The following is a 20,671-nucleotide window of genomic DNA, read 5'->3' on the forward strand; positions in this document are numbered from 1 at the left end:
ATGCATGTATTATTACAGGGGGGTACATACCTTTTATGTCTTGTAACTATCCAGAGGTGGCATACTAATTTATTTTTTGAAAAATTCGTGCATTTGAAATCATTACATTGAGTGCGATACATTATGAAGTTACTTCAAATTCCATGTTTGTAAGATGCTAAAAAAATACTAGCATCCATCTTCCGAATTTAGGTCATCTTAATCATTTATCGCGTATTAAACTTGCTTTGTAGTAATATATCGCCACTGTTTTAAATTTAATCGAGAAAAAGATAACTTTTTACACTCATAAAAATCCTCGACATACAATTTTGAACTGAATATTGATTTGTATGTAGAACTTCCGAGTGTCTGCGGTGCTTACTTCCCTTGGAAATCATACTTACTTTAATGTCCCACCAGCATGGTGAGCCTTATAGTGCTCTGGTAGTTGAGTTTAATTGTTTTGTGAAATCCTTTAGTAACTAAAAATTATAGTGATTCGTAAATAGTTTGATATTTTTGGCAGCTTAAGGTGCAACTGATGGTAGTATAGAACTTTTTTTCAAGCAGGTTTTCTATTTCCGGAACATTTGTTTGGAATACCTTTCTGATATTCGTTTTTCTAATGAGTTCTAATTTGGCTCTTGTAGAATTAGAATTAGCTTTCTATTAGATGATTTTTTGCCGGCAATGTTGATGAGTTAAATTTGTAACTGACTGGATAGAGAATGTTCTTCCACCTGTTGTTTGTGATGATAATGTAGAATAGCGGATGTTTTTCTAGTAGGGTCTGAAATTTCCTTTGTGTAGAAAAAACTTAGCATATGTTTGGCTCTAATTTTTGCGCAGAAGCTTTCACTATTGACAAGGCATATTTATTGAATAACACAATAAAATGAGCTATTCAGTTAATATTTTAACGACTGGGGGGAGTTGTTCCGATTATATGGCCATTAAACATAAGATGTCTTCATATAATGATTATGGGTGAATATGATGAATATTTTCCTTCCGTTGGGCTATTTTTTGTGTGCTCAAAATCGTATTGTATATCATTTATCCATTGTGTCTCCCCAATTAACACCTACTCCAGTTTTCTCTTAAACGCCACGGCGTCATGGAGTGGGCGTCATCAACTTTCCAAGGGTGAAATCTTAATATCCGTGAGAAGATTTCTTCGTCCCGCCGCGAGAAATCTCCGTTCGTCGCTTCCAGCGTCACGATCATCACGACTAAATGTCATTATTTCGCCGTTGTGTTGTTACCAGTGCGGAAATACACTTCCCCAATCTTCTCTCGAAACGGAGATGGAAAAAATGGGTGATGATCGGCCGGGTTTTGGTACGATTCTTTCCAGCGAGCATGAGTGGAGAGTCAAACATTGCTTTTTCTATAGTGAAAAGCATACGTTTCAATTCCTTTTTATTTTTGCGGATGAATGATGATGATTGATGCGGGTATGAAATTATGAGGAAGACATCATGAGAGAATGAGGAAATATGTTTCGCCTGTCAACGCTCTTAATTGACCAAGTTTGATTGGTTTGTAAAGCTTTCACCATTTTTGTTTTTTTGCCGTTCATTTGTATCCTCGTGACTTGTCGCTCCCTTAAACCCTTTATTAATACGATGTGGAAGGAAATAATCTAATATCTTCGTAGGTTAACAAACATCTCCAAATGGAAAAATTTGCCTTCACTGCGAATTTTACCAGCTCACCTTACTTGTAAACACCTCTGTTTCTATGGTTGTGCTTGAAGGATAACGTACTTACGTTCCCCTTCTAGAGTGCAATCCATAGCTTATTTTTGACAAGGTGTTTCCCTCAGAATAATCTCAGAAAGTCTTAATTTCTTCAAGTCAAATAAATGTCGTAATTACTGTAGAAAATCAGGATACTTGCGAAAAGTCAGCTCTTACTTTGATCCTGAAAGTCTATCAATTGAAGTTTTGTTTCTGCAGCCCAAAGTGTTAGAAAGTCGGTGTAGCAAATATAGTCATCAATAATTTTGATTCAAGAAACTGACCCAGAAAAATACCCTTGAAATTGCTTTATCTTTACTTGGAGATTAGGTGATGAGTGAAGAGGACATTGAATTCTTGATTTGCACATTCTATTGCTTAGAACTTGGTTTTCGTTGCCGGTACATGGCTTTGCGTTATGAAGTTAACAATACTCCCCGTGCTGCTGTGATCGTTATCGATTGATTTATCCTTCAAATAATAAATATCAATTAATATTTCTCAGAATATATGAAAAATGATTCCAATATACTTCATTCACCCTGCTCAACTTGTTTTTTCCTCGCTTATCCTATGTCAACTCATTCAGAAGCGGTAGCAGTTGTTAGTATGTACCATTTTATTATTCTTGTCTTAAGCGAGGTAAACAAGTAATATCACTTTAGAGACATAAGTATATGCATGAGGAAAGGTATAGTCTCAAGTGACCTCGCCGGGATAAGTTAACGCTCTTTCTACAAAGGGACAGCATTGATGCATTTGAAACGTGATTTTTTTATGGGTCATGCGTGTGACTCATCGGAGGAAACAAAAGAGAAGTGCTTCGCGAGTGGAGGCTTTGCCTTATACGAAGTCGCCTTCGAGGTAGCTGTCGAAATCACCTCAGGTCAACTACTTTTGAGGCGACCTCACGTATTGTTCAGGTCGGCTGTGGGCAGGAATGTACAGTTAAAAGAATCGTAATGGAGAATATGAAATGTTGCCGCAGGGAAGATCGTTATACACACGCTCTTATATATGAAATCTTGTAAAAATTAATTAAATTCATATTTTAATAGTACAATTCATAGAAATGTAACACTTTATCGGTCGATGAGCACCCGCTCAAATGGTCGCCACATCTTCTTCGTATACTATCATAAAATCTAAGATTTCAGAAATGCTAACATGGAATAATATCTTCAAGAATAATTACACGAGACCTGTTCACTATGATTAGTTTCTGGTATCAAGATCAAGAGCTGAGAGTTAGCTCAATTGTAATCAGTTTATTGTATTATTAGTGATGTAGGCATATTAAAAAATAAAACTGAGGATTCCTGTAGCAAATTTTAAGTTTTAATTTTTTTAGTTAAAAAGTTTAAATTACTTCAAATAATATATATATTATAAAAATAACTGTTAACTCAATGAAATTTTCCTAAGTACATTATTTCAAATTTTTGGATAGCAAGCTTTCATTTTAGTGAAGATATCCTTCGGTGACCTATTTTTATTGTAATCAGGAGTTTAAAGAAATAACCCGTGAAAAATTGTATTAATTGCATATAGTTACAACTAATGACATAAGAATATCTTTATTTCCAATCCGTATTCTGGAGTGAGTTTTCCGGCGGAACTTTCACTTTTCATGCGGTGGAATATTTACGTTTTTAAAACGAACCCACCACTTTTGTTTTCCTTCCAGTTTAAGATAGTTCTTCCGTCGTCCACCCTATAATGAACGCCGTAGCTCTCTATAACTGTCCAGAGTTAGTTATATTATTAGTATTGTAGGCATATTAAAAATATAAGATAAAATTCCTGTTGCTATATACGTCAAAAATGTATCATATAATACTATAATTGTGAAAATCACTGTTGATTCAATAAAACTGCGTATATTATTTCAAATTTTTGTCGTGGAAACTTTTCTTTTAATCAGGAGTTTAACGAAAAAAATCGTCCAAAATTGAAGTAATGCGTATTATTAGAACTAATGACATGAGATTAAAAGTATGCCCAATGCACATTCTCGAGTTAGTTTTCCGGCGTAAGTAATTTTAGTTTTTCATATGGTGAGATATTTTCGTTTTCAAAACCAGCACACCACCTTTTGTTGTCCTTCTGGTAATATAGTCCTTCATCTTTCACCTTCCTTCCTTTATAGAACGCTGTAGCATAAATTTACTGTCCGGAGTTAGCAAAATTAATAGATTCATCGGTTCCCAAATGGATTGGAGAGAAAAGGACTGAATTGGGCGCGGGAAGTAAAGAATGCTCAGGAAACTGAGAATGATGCGCGAAGGACAAATCGTTCACGACTCGCGGGTTTTATATTTAGGTGCTTTATGGGAACGGCGAGCCGAGCTGCGCGTCATTAAATCCCTTGAATCGAAAAACGGCCCTTCCACGACCTTCACGCGTCAGTGATTGATGGTGCATAAATGTTTGTAATAAATGTCAGTGATGGATGAAACGTTTCCGTGGGTTTCATGTCTCTCTCTCATCGTCCACTTCTCATTGCCTGCTGTAGGGAGTGGAAAATTGGAGAAAGGAAGCAGACGAAAGGAATTTTCATGCCTCCTTTGTCGATCGTCACGATGTGTTTTCGGTAGCTCCAGCATTTTGCTTGATCATTCAGTTGGCAAGTTTTTTTCTGATTGAGTTCGGATATTTTTTTATCGCCGAAGGCTCGAGTTATTCGTAAATAAAACCAACACGGACCCCCGTGAAATTTCCAACAGTGAACATAAACTGTTAAATCTTTTTATACTCATTGATTTGGTACGCTATCCCAGATTTTTAAACATTTTATCATCGTTATAGTGTCCCAAAAACTCCAGTGATTCAGTGAATATTCTTGTTTAACTCCTGTGGGATTATGAAAATGGACACGGGGGTGGAGACATTAGAATCATTTGCTCAAAGCCTTGTGTTTTTAATTTCCCATCAAATCTCTGCATTATAGCAGACAAACATTCGCTGTTAGAAACACTGTTTGCTATTAAAAAAAATTTAGTTCAGAGGCATTTATTAAGCCTCTTCGACTTCCAGACTCTGGTCTTCATCATCCGCAACGCAGTGAATTGAAATTACACGCAAGATACGTTATCCACACCCCAATTCGAGGAAGTTCACTAATGTTAGAATTCTAGCGATTGCAATACTTTCTAGAAGCGTCGCAGTTGTTTGACTGGGAAAAGGGTGGATTGTTTGATAGAAAGGAACAGAATAGATTATTAAGGTGGATTATAGGGAGAAGGTATTATTAGTGAAGCATTAGTCATCAACATAGTGTGTCAATCAGCTCAGCGGATGGGGAGGGTTCGTATGTGAATAGGTATGAATACAAGCAGAACGGAAGACTGGAGGGCATACCGCCCATTGGTATTCAGATGTTAAATTTCCTCAGAAAGGAAGAGACAGCAAGGGCCAAGTGGATCGTGATTCAAAATTTAATCTGACTTTTGATGTTATCGTTCAGCAATTCTTCTTCCCCTAGTTAGGTAATGCTCTTTCATTATTGTCATTGAAAATTAAGTTAAAATTCGACTCTTCGGTCGGGTGGTAACATACAATTATTATCATCGTATATTCGTTTTAGCCAAGTTCATACGTGACGTTGCAATTAAGTGAAACATATATATGGAGAAAAATATAAACAAGAGTACAATGTAAAATTTATCCTAAATATAATAAATATACAAAAATGAGAGAGACCCTTAAAATTACACTCGGGCGACTTAAAGCCATGGCCTTAACAAGGAAAGAGAAAACGTTCGTCTTCAATCTTAGAAGTGCGTTCTTCAATCCCCCGAAATAGAGTGGGATAATTATTGCGACATGTTTACTGGGGTTTGCAGAGTTCACATTGAAGGCGGCGTGAAGCATTTATTCCACTGGAGTCCGCCATAAATGTAAATGTTTAAACACATACCTCTCGCTCTACATTCTGGTAGATATTATATCCTTCGTTGATGTTGTGACGTTATGACCTTAGTAAGGGGAGAGAGCACGTATTGTTTGATTCCAGTAATCAACATGCGTAATTAAAGGCACCTGAATATGCGTCGAATTATTATTTTTACTTTAGTGTGCTGAGTTTACATAGAACCTGGAAGGATTTTTTTCTTGTTGAGATCTCCCAAAATTCAAAGGATGTAACCAAGCCTCCAATTTGGTGAGCCGGAGGTCAATCTGCTTAAATCGGAATTATTCTGCTGTGACTAGACGTGGATGCCGACGGTAAAAATTCGATGATCGCTTCCGGGGGTATGTTTTAAGTTGTATTTTTAGCGTCCTCGCCGATGGTCTCTACGGTGCGGATTGGTCACTAACTGTTAAACACATATCTCTGAACTATGAATTGCTGAACAAATACATCGAAAGTCGAACGAAATTTTGAATTCACAGTGACTGCAAAATTAGAATTGAATATCGCCAACCCATTTCCGCCCACTGTAGACATATGGCAACATCCTACCAATCTGAGCAAATGAAGAAAACTCGCTCTCCTTTCTGCCGTCGAAATGTCATACATATTCTGTTGAAAATTACAATTACTTTTAATCAACTTTCTAGTTTATTTTTGAAGCCGGTCGTAATAATCCCACTGATGGAAAGGGACGGGTGCGAAACGGAAATTCAATACGGGCGCCGACTGACCGTAAATTACTAGCAAGTATCATAAAAGTAAACAGGCAATGGCATTGTGTAGATTATTTTAAGCTTCCATCATCTAAAAATATGCTTGCTATAAAGATTTATCCCTTCTATCAAGGTCACTTTTAGAAATTGAACTGTATTACATTCTGGCCTTGTTAGTACCCAGTGTAGCTATACGGCTAAGGGTCATTTTGAAGAAACAAGGGTATGAATCACCAATATTTCACTGAATTACTAAAGACGACCATAGGAGCGACGTACATAATTATCTTAACAAACGCAAGAAGAAAGTGTTCTAGGCGGAAGTGACTTAAGTATCCCTGCACTGAGTATATTATGGACAGTGGCGTGGCCAGGAATTTCGTTCGGGGGATGGGGGTGCAAAAGCAGATGGGGGAATTTTTTAAAAACAGGGCACTAAGTAATGGGTTTTAAACTAATTTTAATACCTATTATAATAGAAAAAACTTCACTTTTTAAAGAAATATTTTGTAAATTAATTATTTTTCAATGTTTTGTTTTCTTTTATGAAGGAAAATAATTGCGTTTTTATATTTCGTGGGGGGGGGGGGGTCCGGACCCCCTCGATCCCCCTCCTGGCTACGCTACTGATTATGAACGATTCAGAATCTTATTTTTAACGGAATCGGCGTTGGCGCCACGGCTTGAACTAGTACTCGGTGTCAGCGGCGCGGCGCTCTCCTCCAGCTGAGGAAACTCTACCTAAGTGTGGAAAGAGAAGGATGGGTGAAGAACCTTTAAGAATGGGTTCTAGGAATAGTCGTAGCCACTGAAAGAATAATAGAGGAAATGGAGAGGTATTTTCATGCGACGCAGGTGGGTTTGCATGAATCTCCTTGCTCTCCAGGGAATTAGGAAATGAAAAGGCGATGCTATATTTTATACAGTGGCACCGACTCCATGGAGCCTGAGGGGGCCCGAGCCCTCTCAAAAATTCGTTATGGGTGTGAGGAAAAAATGTGTCAGGCTTGTCGATTTTCCCCGGAGAGCCCAGATATCGAGATTCGAGTTATCAGGGTTCTAATGTTGGTCATATGACTCTTCTAAAATGCTTAAAAAACTTAAAACTCGCTACTTATAAAATTTCCCGGGGCAGAATCCCCGGTTTGGGCCCCCACAATATTTTTTGTGAGTCGGTATCCCTGATTTTATAAAAATATTATTTATAATTTTATCTGTTTTTAGCCTTTCTTTCAGTAAAATGTATCGATATGGTTTGTACTCCTCAAAAATTTCTATGCAGAATCCCATGCAAGAGCATATACAACAAGATGAAGAAAAAAATATTGCCTAACCGACATCTAGATGGTTTTAACTAGAGCGGTGCTCTGTGCCGCTGAGGGTGGTTGGCCTGAGACCGGCGGAAGGCTTCCTCGCTCGAGTATCAGTGCTTGCACTAACGTGGGATATACTTTATATAATATTCCATACTGTGAGATTTCGCGCCGTGGTGGCGGCGGCCGAGGAAACACTACCTTAAGGCCGTTTTACACGGTACACGGAATTGCGCAATCTGACGTACGTGCAAAGGCGTAATCAAAATTGCGTCGTGTAAAGCGGTGAATTACAAGAACACATGCGAGAATGCGTGGATGCGAGACGGAAAAATAGCCCCTGTTCTAATTTCGTTCACGCATTTGCGCAATTCTGTGCCATTTTAGAAATTAATGCAGCTCTAACCTGCGCAATTCTGTGCCCCGTGTAAAACGGCCTTTAGAGTACGGAAAGAGAGCTATCTTTTAGAATGGATTCTAGGAATAGCCGGAGCCACTGAAGGTTCGTGGAGGGAATGGAGAGGTATTTTGATGCGACGCAGGGTGTTTGTGTGAATCCGCCTTGCGCTCCGGAGAAAAAGGAAATGAAAAGGCGGTGCGCTCGGAGAGGTATGGCTCATTAGAGTGAAGGGGAGACTAATAAAAGTAATGGCGAGACGGCAGGGCCGTCTCCTTTAACTGCAGACGCCCACCCCATCCACCAGGACCCTCGTCCCATGGGACCGCCCTTCTCTTTCCGGCCATCTCCTCTGAGTCCTCGCCATCCTTTCCCACCTTCACATAAATGTCCACCTCTCTCCCTCTCGGCTCTTTACTGAATTTCATGGAGGCCTCCATTCATTCTCAACCTTTGCTTTCGACCGAAAAAATTACATATTGGACACCCAAAAAAACGCAGTGTCAGGTCAATGTGAGAAAATAACTTTCCTGCCCGCATTGCTGGAGTGCAATTTCCCCTCAAAAGAAGGAATTATGTACTCATCCAGCGCCTCGACCTCGAGTTTCTTTTGTTTGAATAGGACGTTTCTCTCCCCCACCAGACAAGTTTTGTCTTACTTAGCGAAGAAATTACTTTATTTTGCAATTAACGGTAACGTAAGGAAATCCTCAGAGTGTACAGAGTAATACTTTTTCAACATTTTTCAGTATCTCAAATGTATGAACTTGACTTCTGAGAAGATACTGACGCAAAAGTTTCAAGTTTGAAATGCCGGCAAATATTGAAATGGATGTACTCGATGCAACACGTAACTTTTAAGAGGATGACATGAGTATTAAATAAGTATTAATAATGAAAAACACTTTGTTACTTCCACAAAATTCACAGAGTTTCTATTTTATTACCCTTTTCAAATACATGAAAGATGTATTTTAAAATGGTGTAATAGCCAAAACCGGTTATAAAATATAAACTCTGTGAATTTTGTGGAAGTAATAAAGCGTTTTTCATTATTAATATGGAGCCCATCCACCATGTAAAAGCTTCAAGTTTCGATATTATTAAATAAGTGATTCGTTGCGAAATATGTCCGGTCTTGCAGTCATGATACTTGCAGAAATGGTTGTGTTGTAAGCGCTTATTCATTCTTTGTGAAGCTCTACCACCGGTAAAATACGGACAGTTATCCATTGGTATGAATAGATTCACCGAGTACTAGGATGGTACTAGTAATTTTACGAGTACTAAAATGTTGAAAAACTGCAAACATTGATTTAATTTCAGCACAGGGTGCCACTGACAAAGAGTACACTCGCCAATATCTGAGTTAATCTAAGCATTGCCGGACCTGTGCATGGATATATGGTAGTAGTAGTGTATGGATATAATGTGCTCGCCTTTTGAAGCAGTACACTTTGAATAATCTTCTGCTTTGTTTACCCTTACTCCTACACTGCGAAGCTGTAATAGTGACAATGTTGTTCAATACATCGTAATATGCATAGACCATACTCTGGCGACGATAATTTACGTAGCGGAGGTTCATTTTATTTTTTCCTTTCTCTTGGTTCTCTTCATTTTTTTTCACCTTCCCATAAATATCCTCATATCTCTTCCTCCCAACTCATTGCCGAACGTCCTTGAGGTCGTTTTTTTAAATCTTTCTTTCGCCCGAAGCGAATAATGGCCGCTGAAAAAAGCGCACCGTCAGGTAATTGCCGAGAAATAGTGTCCTGCAAGAAAAAAATTACCTTAAAAACTGCACCATGACGTGAGCTTTTCTATATCCGTATCGTATTTTTCCTCAGCCTCCTCTATTTGGTTACCGAGCTACTAGAGGTGTAAAGCTATGGTATGTTTTGGTCGGTGAGGTATGTCTCCTGTTTTTGCAGAAAATTCATAAAAATGAGCGCGCTGAGTAATCGTTATGTTTGTTTTTACTTTCTATTTGACCTACTGGATTTTTTTGAATTTCTCTATGGAATTATACGACAGTTAAAAGTTGAAATTATATCTCATAATCTAACGCATGTAGGTTAGAAAACGTTATAAGACTCCGTTTTCCAACTCACTTGAGAGATAGCCCCCTCATTGTTTTTTAATCTGAAGTAATTCGCTGGGGATTGATCGAATAAAAATGTTAAAATATAAGTTACGGATTATAGTAGTAGAAAAGTAAGATTCAAATGAGTAGAAAAGGTAGCAATATTTCATCAATTAGTGAGGAAGAAATGCGTTGGCAAAGAAGACGATTGGGAAAAAGACGGAGCTTATTGGAGGATCGCTTTTTAGGAGCTTAAAAGGAGAGGCCAGTGAAGAATTTGATCGGGAGTTCGGTGATTTACGGTGCGAAAACGTGGGCACTGAGGAAGGGGGACGATTACAGACCGCGGCGTTCGAAATGTGGGTGAGGAGAGGAATGGAGAAATTGAAGTGGACGGAGGGGAAGAAGAACCAAGAAGTGCTGGACGAGGAGAGGTAACTTCGGTGCAAAACTCTGAAAAGATAGATGATTCGGATGGAGCGAGTAGGAGATGTAAATAATTGTATTTGAGGCAAAAATGCTTGGAAAGCGAGAGATAATATTTAGAGATGAAACGGAAGGGAATAGGATTTATTGTTAAACGAAAAAGGAAGACCAAAATAAGAGGGAGATGACCGGGATAATTTACGCATATTCTATCTAAACCTACCTCGAATGGTAGAATAACGAAAATCGATTTGACCCCTACCCCGTGAGTATTATTTTGCTATGTTAAAATTACTCCTAGGCAACTTAGCTCTGATATCATTTTATATTTAATCATTTGTTACAGTTATATTTTTTCATGATCAATAAAAAATATGATCAACTTAACTAATGTTTTCATGTCATACGGCGCTGAAGTCATTTTTTTTAAACCAATTGAGAACTCGATTTTTCCTGGAATAACACTAGCCGAGGGCCAGCCGTTTGAGATATGGCAAACCTCTATTGTAATAATAATAATAACGATAAAGATGTTAATTTCACTGTCCAAATACTACACCTCGATACTAGATATAATAAGCACACCTAATCAGTGAAATTAGGCACCCCATAAAGTACAATCTTATGTAGGGGTTGCCATTCAATGAAAATAAGGCAAGGCTCTGCAGTACATTTTGCAAATGAGAATAAAACGAAAGAAACTCATCGATGACTCCTCATGGTAATATTTGTCCATATATATCGATTAAAATGATTAAAAGTAGGTATAAAAAACCATTTTAAAACACATTAAGAAAACAATAATGGGAAATAATAATGAAATAAAATTTGAGGAAAAATAATAGAGTAAAAGTAAATAACGTAATCGTGAAATCCTTGTCTTGAGTGGTCTTTGTAGTTGAGTAGAGTAGTAGTAATAGTAGTAGTATTAGAGAATCCTGTGTCCTCCTCTTTCTTCCGAGCAGTACTATCCCTTTCTCCGGTGCCTTCCTTCCATCCTCTCAAATTGCAAGTCTTAACCTCCCCCCTCAGGAGACCACGGAGTCTACTGAACCAACCGGACGTCCTTGGTCAGTGGCGTAAAGCTCAAGAGGACCTGCAGACTGAGGGGAGTATTGTAGGGGAAGGGGAGGGGAAGCAAAGAGATCTAAAGTAAGTTAGGGGATGAGGGAATGGGAGGGGGGGGGGACCTGATCGGGTACTGCAAAGGGGAAAGTGGAAAACTTATCCTCCCTCCCATCCTCGCTGCTTTCACGACAGCAATTTCGCTCGAACCCCGTCCCTATATTTTAAACCCCGACCGGTTGTGTACGCTTTGCGACTCGACTTATCCGAATGCATTCTTTTATTTGTAAACGGCAGACGGGCGATCCTTCCGAGTAAATGTTCCTCTTCGCTCCTTCGGCTTCGTCGCCTTGTCTGTCTTTGACTTCTTGAGTTCCGTCTCCTTAGTCGTCTTCAGTGGCTTGCCGTAAGAGGAAGCATCATTCTCGCTCGTCTGGTCTGATTTTCATTAGAATCGATTGTATTATATATGTGATATCAACTTCAATGGGCCTAATTTTTCAGATGATATAACGAGGATTGTTATTAATAATTACTTATACATTTATTTACGTACAAAAGTAGGATTTGTAAGATTATTTAATGCCGAAGAATGAAGCCGTGAGGTTATTCAGACAAAGTAGAGTCATTCCACATCATAAAGCCTAAATTATGTTAAAAGTTACTCCACAAAACTTAATTTTTAAATCCATTCATGGGTGATTAAGACAATAGAAACAAATTTCAGGGGTCATTAAGTTAAGTAAGGGAAAACTGTGGGTACAACAACAGTCAAAACTATGATTCAGTGATGAGTTACGGGAGAACAGAAATTTTCGATTAAATTTTCTGTTTTCTCGCTTCCTCTTCTTTTATGAAATTTTAATTTTTTTACAACATCCGTTTAAGATCATATTGACTGCACTAAATATGCGCTCAGGTGAAATACCGAAGTTACGCAAAGAGAGGAATATTTTTATTGAGATTTAAACTGTTGGGTATCGTGTCCGCTGTATCAACAATATAGACGATACTCAACTTGCCAGAAAAATATACGAACGGTACTGGGTTCCAAAATCGGTGGAAATCATCAGACCCCGTCGATGAGTTAATAGGTATGAATGCACTCATAAATGAAAATATTTGACAAGCTGCTAACTTGAGAGATTAAAAATTTAATGTCACTCTTGACAAATGCTCTGATGTTACTGCGTGTCATCTCTCGTAATTCTGTAACAAATGGGTACGCTGCAAAGGTTATTTTATCAGAATAACTATTCCATCTCTTGTTTCATAAAACAATTGCATAATACAATAGCTCCCACCACATTCCCATACGTTGTGTCTTGTGGTGTAGCTCACTTGCTGATAAGCGCACAGCTCAACAAGAAATGTGGTTATTGGTACTGGGCTCTGGATTATTTTGCGGTGACGGGAAGTTTATATTTCACGCCCCTGTTGCCGCACGTGCTTCATGGGAACTAGTTGGGATCTTCTCCTGAGAAGGTGGCGTACCAGTATATGTGAAAGGAAATGCTCGTCTTCTGAAGCGCTAAGCCTTCAGAAGGCGAATCGCTTCGCCATGAAAGGCGTGCTATATAGTGCAACCTTTCTCGCACCCCGCGAGTGTCTGCTACTAGAATCACGTTCGCTCTCCTCCATATCGCACAATGAGTTTACTCTACCGACAAATTATCACGCACCGCACTTCATGTTATGCTTATTACTGTTTTATACCTCCGCGATGACTTTTGCTTCCGTGAAAAGGTATTTTTTGGTCTTATATAATATTACATTGATGCTGAATATTAGCATGCATAACAATGCATGATGCTACATAATAACTGAGTATCTCCTTAAAATCCTTTTCTGAAAGCTTTTGTTCTAACGTAATTTCGCGGTACGAAAACTAAGTTTCCGAACTCAAGGTTTCTATCGAGATCGCATTTTGAAATAAAATATAATATGTGATAGTATTTTCACCATCGGGCCTGATATATTGAGCATTTGGGAACTTTATAGGTAATATCACAAAAATTTATTGCAAAACTAAGTGATTTGGTATAGAAAAACAAAGGTTGTACTGCATTTAAAGTTCCTTTTTGCAATATATTTTGAAGATGCAGCTAATACTAGGCTATTTTTAAGGTCGGAATTTCACCAGGATGGAGAAATTACTATTAGCGTAGCCGTAGTTGAAGTTGTAACCTACCATATCAGCTTGTAGTAGGTACTGAAAGCACATGAATGAACTAAGAAATGAAAATCTTTGTTGGAGATTGGTACTTTCTGCTTAATAACGGGTGCTGTGATACGTACGTTGGCTTGGTTGCATAAGTTTCGCTTATTATTCTTGCAGCGTTTTGCGTAGTAAACGAGACTAAGTATCTCTGTCAACTTCACGGAATAAAACTAGGAAAAATGCAGGTAATATTAATCCAACATCACGGAAATTTTTTTATTAATATTCGCTGAAGATAATTTTCAAAGTGTTTTTAAGAGTAATAAGTAAATCATCAATATGTTTCTTAATGTTTATCTTCATAGATGTGTGACCACAAAAATCTACTTTTCCGAGGGTTGACCAATGCTTTTTGTGAGTGGGTGTCGGAAATGCCGGCACATTTATGGCCTTAGATCCCCACTGCCTCACATTCCGTCCACTTTCCCTTCACCTTCCTTATTCAACATCCTTTTCATCCTTCTTTAGATGCGTACTTATTTGGAAGCCTCCCATTCCCGTTTGTCTGCGGTCGTTTTTAGTGCATTCCTCCAAACCATACATGGTGGAAGAGAAGGATTTTGTAATCATTGAATCTCAAAATAAACTTGGTCATGTCCTCAGCCCGCGTTCAAAGAGAATTGCGGAAACTAATTCTTACCAGAATTCATACCAATTGAATAATTTCCTGTTCATTTTCTCGACATAACGTAGCGTAATTTTACGTATTTTTTACATTTATAAGCCAATATATTATGGAACAAATTCAATTTCTGCCGTTTAGTATGCTCCATTGCTAGAAACGTTACCTTATTTGGCCATTTTCCCCTTTTTCTTCTTAATAGAATGCTTTTTTTTGCTTGGCCTCAGGTCTTTTCACTAATAATGTGAATTTCATGAGATAAATTTACATTTTGATATCGTTGTTACTTCTCCGCTACTGCCTGTAATTTTTTATGTCTTGGTCCCATTTTTTTTTTATTTCCTATGGGCCTTTTTTCCTGAGTTATGATAAAAATAGCTTCAAAATAACAATCAATAGTGAACACTTTTAGGAAACAGATAAGCTCACTGAAAGCAAAGAATATACATTAATCATTGTTCTAATTTGCGCCTTATACACGACATATATTTCGTATATCACAGGTTCTTAATTGTTAACAGCAATTATATTATGCAACTTACCTATCCTCCCATAGTGAACGGAATTCCGTCGGTGCTTCATAGCCACGGATCAACTAGCCCTCGCAATGAGACGTCTGTTCTCAGAAGCGTCCAGACAGTCTATTCACCATCGCGCGGATCCTTTTGACCACTTTTACTTTTTACCTTGTCGGCCTATTCTCTATTCTTGCATCGTCCAACCCCTCTCTCATAACACCGATTAGGGATTCTACTCTCGTGCATTTTTCCCGTGTGTTTCAGAGAGTGTGCCAAATTACCCTCTCTCACCGAAGATTTTCATCTGTTTTCTTTTTTCTCTCGTTCATTCTTCAGCACTTCTCGTTTATTTTGGATTCCTCGAATGAACTCTCAGCTTTCATTACTTATTGCAGCTTAAAAAAATACCTCTTACCCTTGCGCCTTATATTTAGTTCCACTCAAATTTTTCGAGAACGGGTTGAATTATCTAGACTATACTCATACGTTACTGTGCCTATTTAGTAATGGCTATTTCTAAGTTATTTGCTTTCAGTCCTTTTCTAATGCAGTAGAATAAGGAGCTTCGTCATTTCTGGGGAATCTTTAAAGCCTCCCTGGATTCATATTTTTTCGCGGTAATTGAATTTTTTTTGCATATGTGCAGGTTCCCCACGTTAGTGGTATTCCGTTCGTTCTACTTTATTTCTTACAGCCGTGATTGTACTCTCGACCCTTCTTCTAATGCTAGAATTAAGCTCTGGATAGAAAAAAATAGTTATCTATAGAGAAATATAATTGAGGAACCATAAGGTCTCTGCTATAACTTCGTCATAAGATAGCAAGAATTTTGTTATTTCGTCCTCGAATTCATCTTATTACTAAGAAGTACTTTACTTTCAAATTGAAGCTATTTATGAACTGTAATTAAATTGGAATAACAAATCCGACATTACGTGATGGTCTGACTAATCTCAAAATGGGTGAGATTGCGCAATCGTATTTTGGTACTCGCTCAAAGCTCTCGTTTAATTAAACTCAAATATTAATTGTTTCAGACAACTATAATCGCACATTTGCGTCCAAACTTAATTATCTAATGCCATTAAAAATCCAGACTATTAAATAAAATGCCAAAAAGGCTGGTTAACCGTTTTCGGGTGACCGTTTTCATGGTAACTGCAAAGTGAGTTTTAAAAAGTTTGCTCTGCCATCGCTTGGTAATTGAGGAGTCGCAGTCCCATGTTTAAGGACAAAAATTGTTTAAAATTATCTCCCCTACCACCTGCTGAAGTACTGCAGATTCCTCCTGAAACACTCTCTAATATTATAATGCTCTTTTGTCGTACTTTCTCTAGCTGAGCAAATTTTCATCACGATATAATGAAAACGATTTGTAGTATACAACTTATGCCAAAACTCATCTTGCCCCGTTGCACAATGAAGGAGAGGCTTGTAAATAGTAAACAGTGATTCAACCCTGACGTTGGCTTGGATAGGTAAGGTTAGAGCTTACTCCAGCATGAGCAACTGCGTGTGAATTGCAAACATTCAGGGTTGGAGGGCCACAGAGGGTGGTATATAGGAGAAATTTTTCTCGTATTTAACGTCACTTGTGCCTTCTATTTTTTCTGCTACTCCATACCTCGCTCGACACATTCCTCTTTCTGTCCCCTCTTTGCGTCCTCAACTTTCCTTTTCATTCTCCTCAGCTCTTTCGTCTACCACTCATGTCTCGTACCTCCAGTGTCCCTTTTAAAACCTCGACTCTTAAAGTCGTACGTGCGGGGAATCGATTTAAAAAAAACCAACCCCGCAGTCCCCGCTGCCGACCTCGCGAAATAAAAAGAAGAAGAAAATGAGGAGGGGTACAACAATGGGCTTATCCCAGGAGTCCATCTGCGTGAGAACGCGCGTTTTGTGAGATGCCGACTCCTTGTGCGTCGCGAATAAGATCGGAAGCGTTGGATGGTTGGATTGGGGTTACGATGTGTCACGTGATGCGGTGCGTCTACCTTAGCCCTCGTGCTCCTACCGCTTCGTTCGATTCCCAGAAAAGCCATTCCGCCTATCCTTCGTTCTTTTGTCTTGGCCATCCAAGTTCTTATGAGGCCTGAGTTTCATTTCGTTTTATACTATCTTTCTATTCAAAGGGGCTGGTGTTTGTATCCCGGCAGGGGAGGAAATTTTCCATTGGGATTCATGTGGGTGCCCTTGCTGACTTCGAAAAATACGTACTGTCCATTACCATTAATACCATTATGTATGAATAAGGATACCATATGATAGATACCATTTTCTCTGTTTAGGATTAGCTGAATGTATATTATCTTCGGCAATCAGTTCAACTCTCCTACTATTTGTTTCAACTGGAATATTGGTTCAGATAGATGCTTTCCCGGTGAATAATGTCGGTGAACGTTTCTCGCGATTCCCACCGGGTAAAATACTCCGTTTTACCAGACGTTTAGAGCTCCGACTCGGGGTCCATCCTAAGGGCTGCTGAATTTACCCACATTCTACATCCCACTTAAGAAAACAGTTTGCCTATGAAGCTAGGACATGCAATACATTCTGTTAGGAAATTTCAGACACATGCATTGAGGAATAAAGATGTGCTGATTTTTTTCTTTTTGTTTCTCTTTCCAGGCGCCACTTAGAGGAGTGGCGCCATCGTCTTGGGCTCTGGTCCATCCGGTGAGAAAATATGATGGCGGCGGCCGCAGCGGCAGCGGTGGCGTCTGCGGCGGCGACCGTGAGCCCGGGTCTTGTGCCACCGCCTCCCGGGCAGAAGGTGCTCTCGGTGAGGCACTATGAGGCTGGCCCGCCCCTGCCCGAAGACGGAGAGCTACTGGCAAAAGGCAATGCGGTACGTATCAGTCACTGCCCCCAAGTGGAAGGTGCCATTGCGGTTACTTCGTATGGGACATGAGTGGTGGAGAAAATAAGTGTAGAATTAAATAATGATGGATTTTCTGTTTTGTCTGGACATTAATTACTTGAAAGATTGGTACAGAGGCTTCCGCGGTCATTAAATGGATATATGCTTTCTGGGTTAGGGCAGCGTTGATTAATTTTAGCGGACGATATTTTCGGGCGCATTCCAGCTCCTATCTTCGGGTCTTAAGGGACCTCTTAAGACCCAAAGACCCATGCTGGAATGCTTCCAAAACTGTCGTCCGCTGAAATGAATCAAATAACCCGGAAAATATTGATCTACAGGAAGACTACTTGGGATTTTCTTGCTGATTGGTTGATGGATATGGGCTAATGGCCTTGCTGCCCATCTTTATGAAAGATAAATTTCTATTTTTTCATACTCTTGTGTCTTTGAGATACATTGACTAAAGAAGGATGTGTTAGTCACTTGCATCAAGACAACTCATTAAAGTTGAACATTTCCGTTTAAAACCTGCTTTATTCGGGGCTTATGACAATGTATCATCTCTGAAGTCGATCTTACATTTTTAATGAATACCTGCTTCAATCATTATCTTACTTAAAGATAAATTCGTTGACCGCAGACATTTTTACACTATAGTAGAATTTAACTTAAGAAAAAGCATTAGAAAAGTCATCCATCGATTTATTATGCTTACTTTTTAAGAGAGTTAGTGAAAGGCTAGCAAGAAGTAGTACATTCGCAAAATAAAGTCTGAGAGGAGTACGGAATTAAGAGTAATCATAAAAAGGCCAAAATATTACGATTCTGTAAAGTTTTGAGAGGAGGGAGGCGTCTGAGACTTAACATTAGAGTAGATGGCCATAAATTGAAAGAGGTGGAACTATTTCACTATTTTGGCAGCGCAGTGATGGAAAGTGGACACGGCCTTATGGATATTAGAAAGAGAATAGCTTCAGCAATTGCTAAATAGATTTAGCTGATGAGGATTGTGACGCAAGTATGTTATAAATTTAATTGCAAAATAATTTTAATACATAGCCTGATGCTTAATTGCTACTTAAAATTTTCATATTTAACGTGAAAAAAATCGTTTCGAATATCAATAAACTAAATTGGTAGGAGAGAGTTATTTGTGCCAGCCACGCGGAAAAAAATCCTGCAGGCATCTTTTCCCAAAAATTCTATTGCCAGCCCACAGTGGCAGCAATTTTCTCGATCATTAATTAAATCAAATATTGTTTAAAATTCCGCGTATTTTTTAAATATTAGTGAATAGTTCTTAGATTTTCTAGAAAATGTTAAAAAATCATGGTCATGCGTAGTACCTCTGTCAGCGGCGGATAAAATCTATTCATTACATCTGACATGAAAAACGTCCTGCCGATTCAGGAGCTATGAGAGTTTGACATTTGTTGATGATTTCATATGTGTAGGGGTTGATTATTCTCTCAGAACATGTATTACTTAAAGAGCTATTTGAGCAGAGTGCCAGTACAGGAAACTACGTCTTCTGTCACCGGTAAGCGAATTACTTAAGGGATGGTGTGATCAAGAAAGTTTGCATGGGAAACTCTTATCTGAGATCGACCAATAGGATTCGCGAAACCATTACAAAGTACCATACGGTTAATATTATTAAGGAGGCCCCACTTTATTCCACCCCCGCGACTCCATTGATTCCCGAAATTTTGAGGAATTGGTATTTGATTCCTGAATCCCTGAAGACGATGGGCGAGTTGTTCATCGAAACGTTGGAAGGAGAAATGGAGGACCTGACCCGGTGTGAAACCCGAGAAAACGTCACTGCAATTGTTCGCCGGGAAAAAAACAAAAATTATATTCCATTGATTCCCGCCGGTCGTCGTAAATAGTGGCGCTCCAGTCGCTAGGATACTTATCAAGAAACAGTGGCGTAGCCAGGAATTTCGTTCGGGAAGGGTCCAAAACCAGGGGGGGGGGGAAATTTTTGAAAAACAGGCTACTAAGTAATGGGTTTGAAAATAATTTTAACACTTTTAATAATCGAAAAAACTTCATTTGTTAAAGAAATATTTTTAAATTAATGAATTTTCAATATTTTGTTTTCTTTTATGAAGGAAAATGCTTGTGTTTTTATGTTTCGGGGGGGGGGGGGGGGGGAGGTCCGGACCCACCGTACCCCACCCCTGGCTATGCCACTGTCAAGAAACGTATTGGCCCGCAAGAGATACGCTACGTGGCGAAAGTACTAGTTTATTGCTAATAAATTAAGCTCAGATCCATTATCTAGGAGCTTAATTTTTAGTAATAAACGATTGAACTCGCCGCGTAGCGTGTCTTTTGCGGCCTAATAGGTATATCGACAGTATCCTAACGACTGGAGCGCCACTATTCACGGTGACCGACGGGAATCAATGTAATCGCGAGAGTGGAGAATGCTGCATACAATATTTATGACAAAGACATTCGCGATAATGGTGATGCAAGAAGAGGCAGATTGCTATGAGGGACATCCCAAAGCATTTGCTCTAAGCTGCCTCGATGGATACATGCTCTGAGATTCTACTTGGCTTTCAACACTTCAGAATGGCTTCATTTCGAGGCACGTTATTCCGCCGTAAGACTCTCTGACAGATCGTAGGCGTGACCGTCGGTGCATTATGCCCTTATGCGTTCGCCCTTCAAACTGATGAGGGGCTGACCGATGAATGATGACTCAAACCACTAGATGCCAGGGTGCGGAGCGACACCGTCTTTTGTCTCTCCACCGATAGAACGTTGTGCAACCGAGTGGAAGCATTTTTCAA

The 20,671-nt window shown here is 39.0% G+C and overlaps 1 protein-coding gene across 2 annotated transcripts in view; it reads left to right on the forward strand.

Annotated features, from left to right (window-relative positions):
* LOC124158818 overlaps positions 1 to 20,671 on the forward strand; it is a 347,990-nt gene that overhangs the window by 98,778 nt on the left and 228,541 nt on the right. For both annotated transcript variants that reach the window (XM_046534159.1, XM_046534160.1), the window contains exon 2: positions 17,630 to 17,849. In XM_046534159.1, the coding sequence (XP_046390115.1) occupies positions 17,688 to 17,849 (162 nt within the window). In that variant the 5' untranslated portion in view covers positions 17,630 to 17,687. The remainder of the gene's footprint in view (positions 1 to 17,629; positions 17,850 to 20,671) is intronic.

This window comes from Ischnura elegans, chromosome 5 (genome assembly GCF_921293095.1).
Source record: "Ischnura elegans chromosome 5, ioIscEleg1.1, whole genome shotgun sequence".
Taxonomy (NCBI): Eukaryota; Metazoa; Arthropoda; class Insecta; order Odonata; family Coenagrionidae; genus Ischnura; species Ischnura elegans.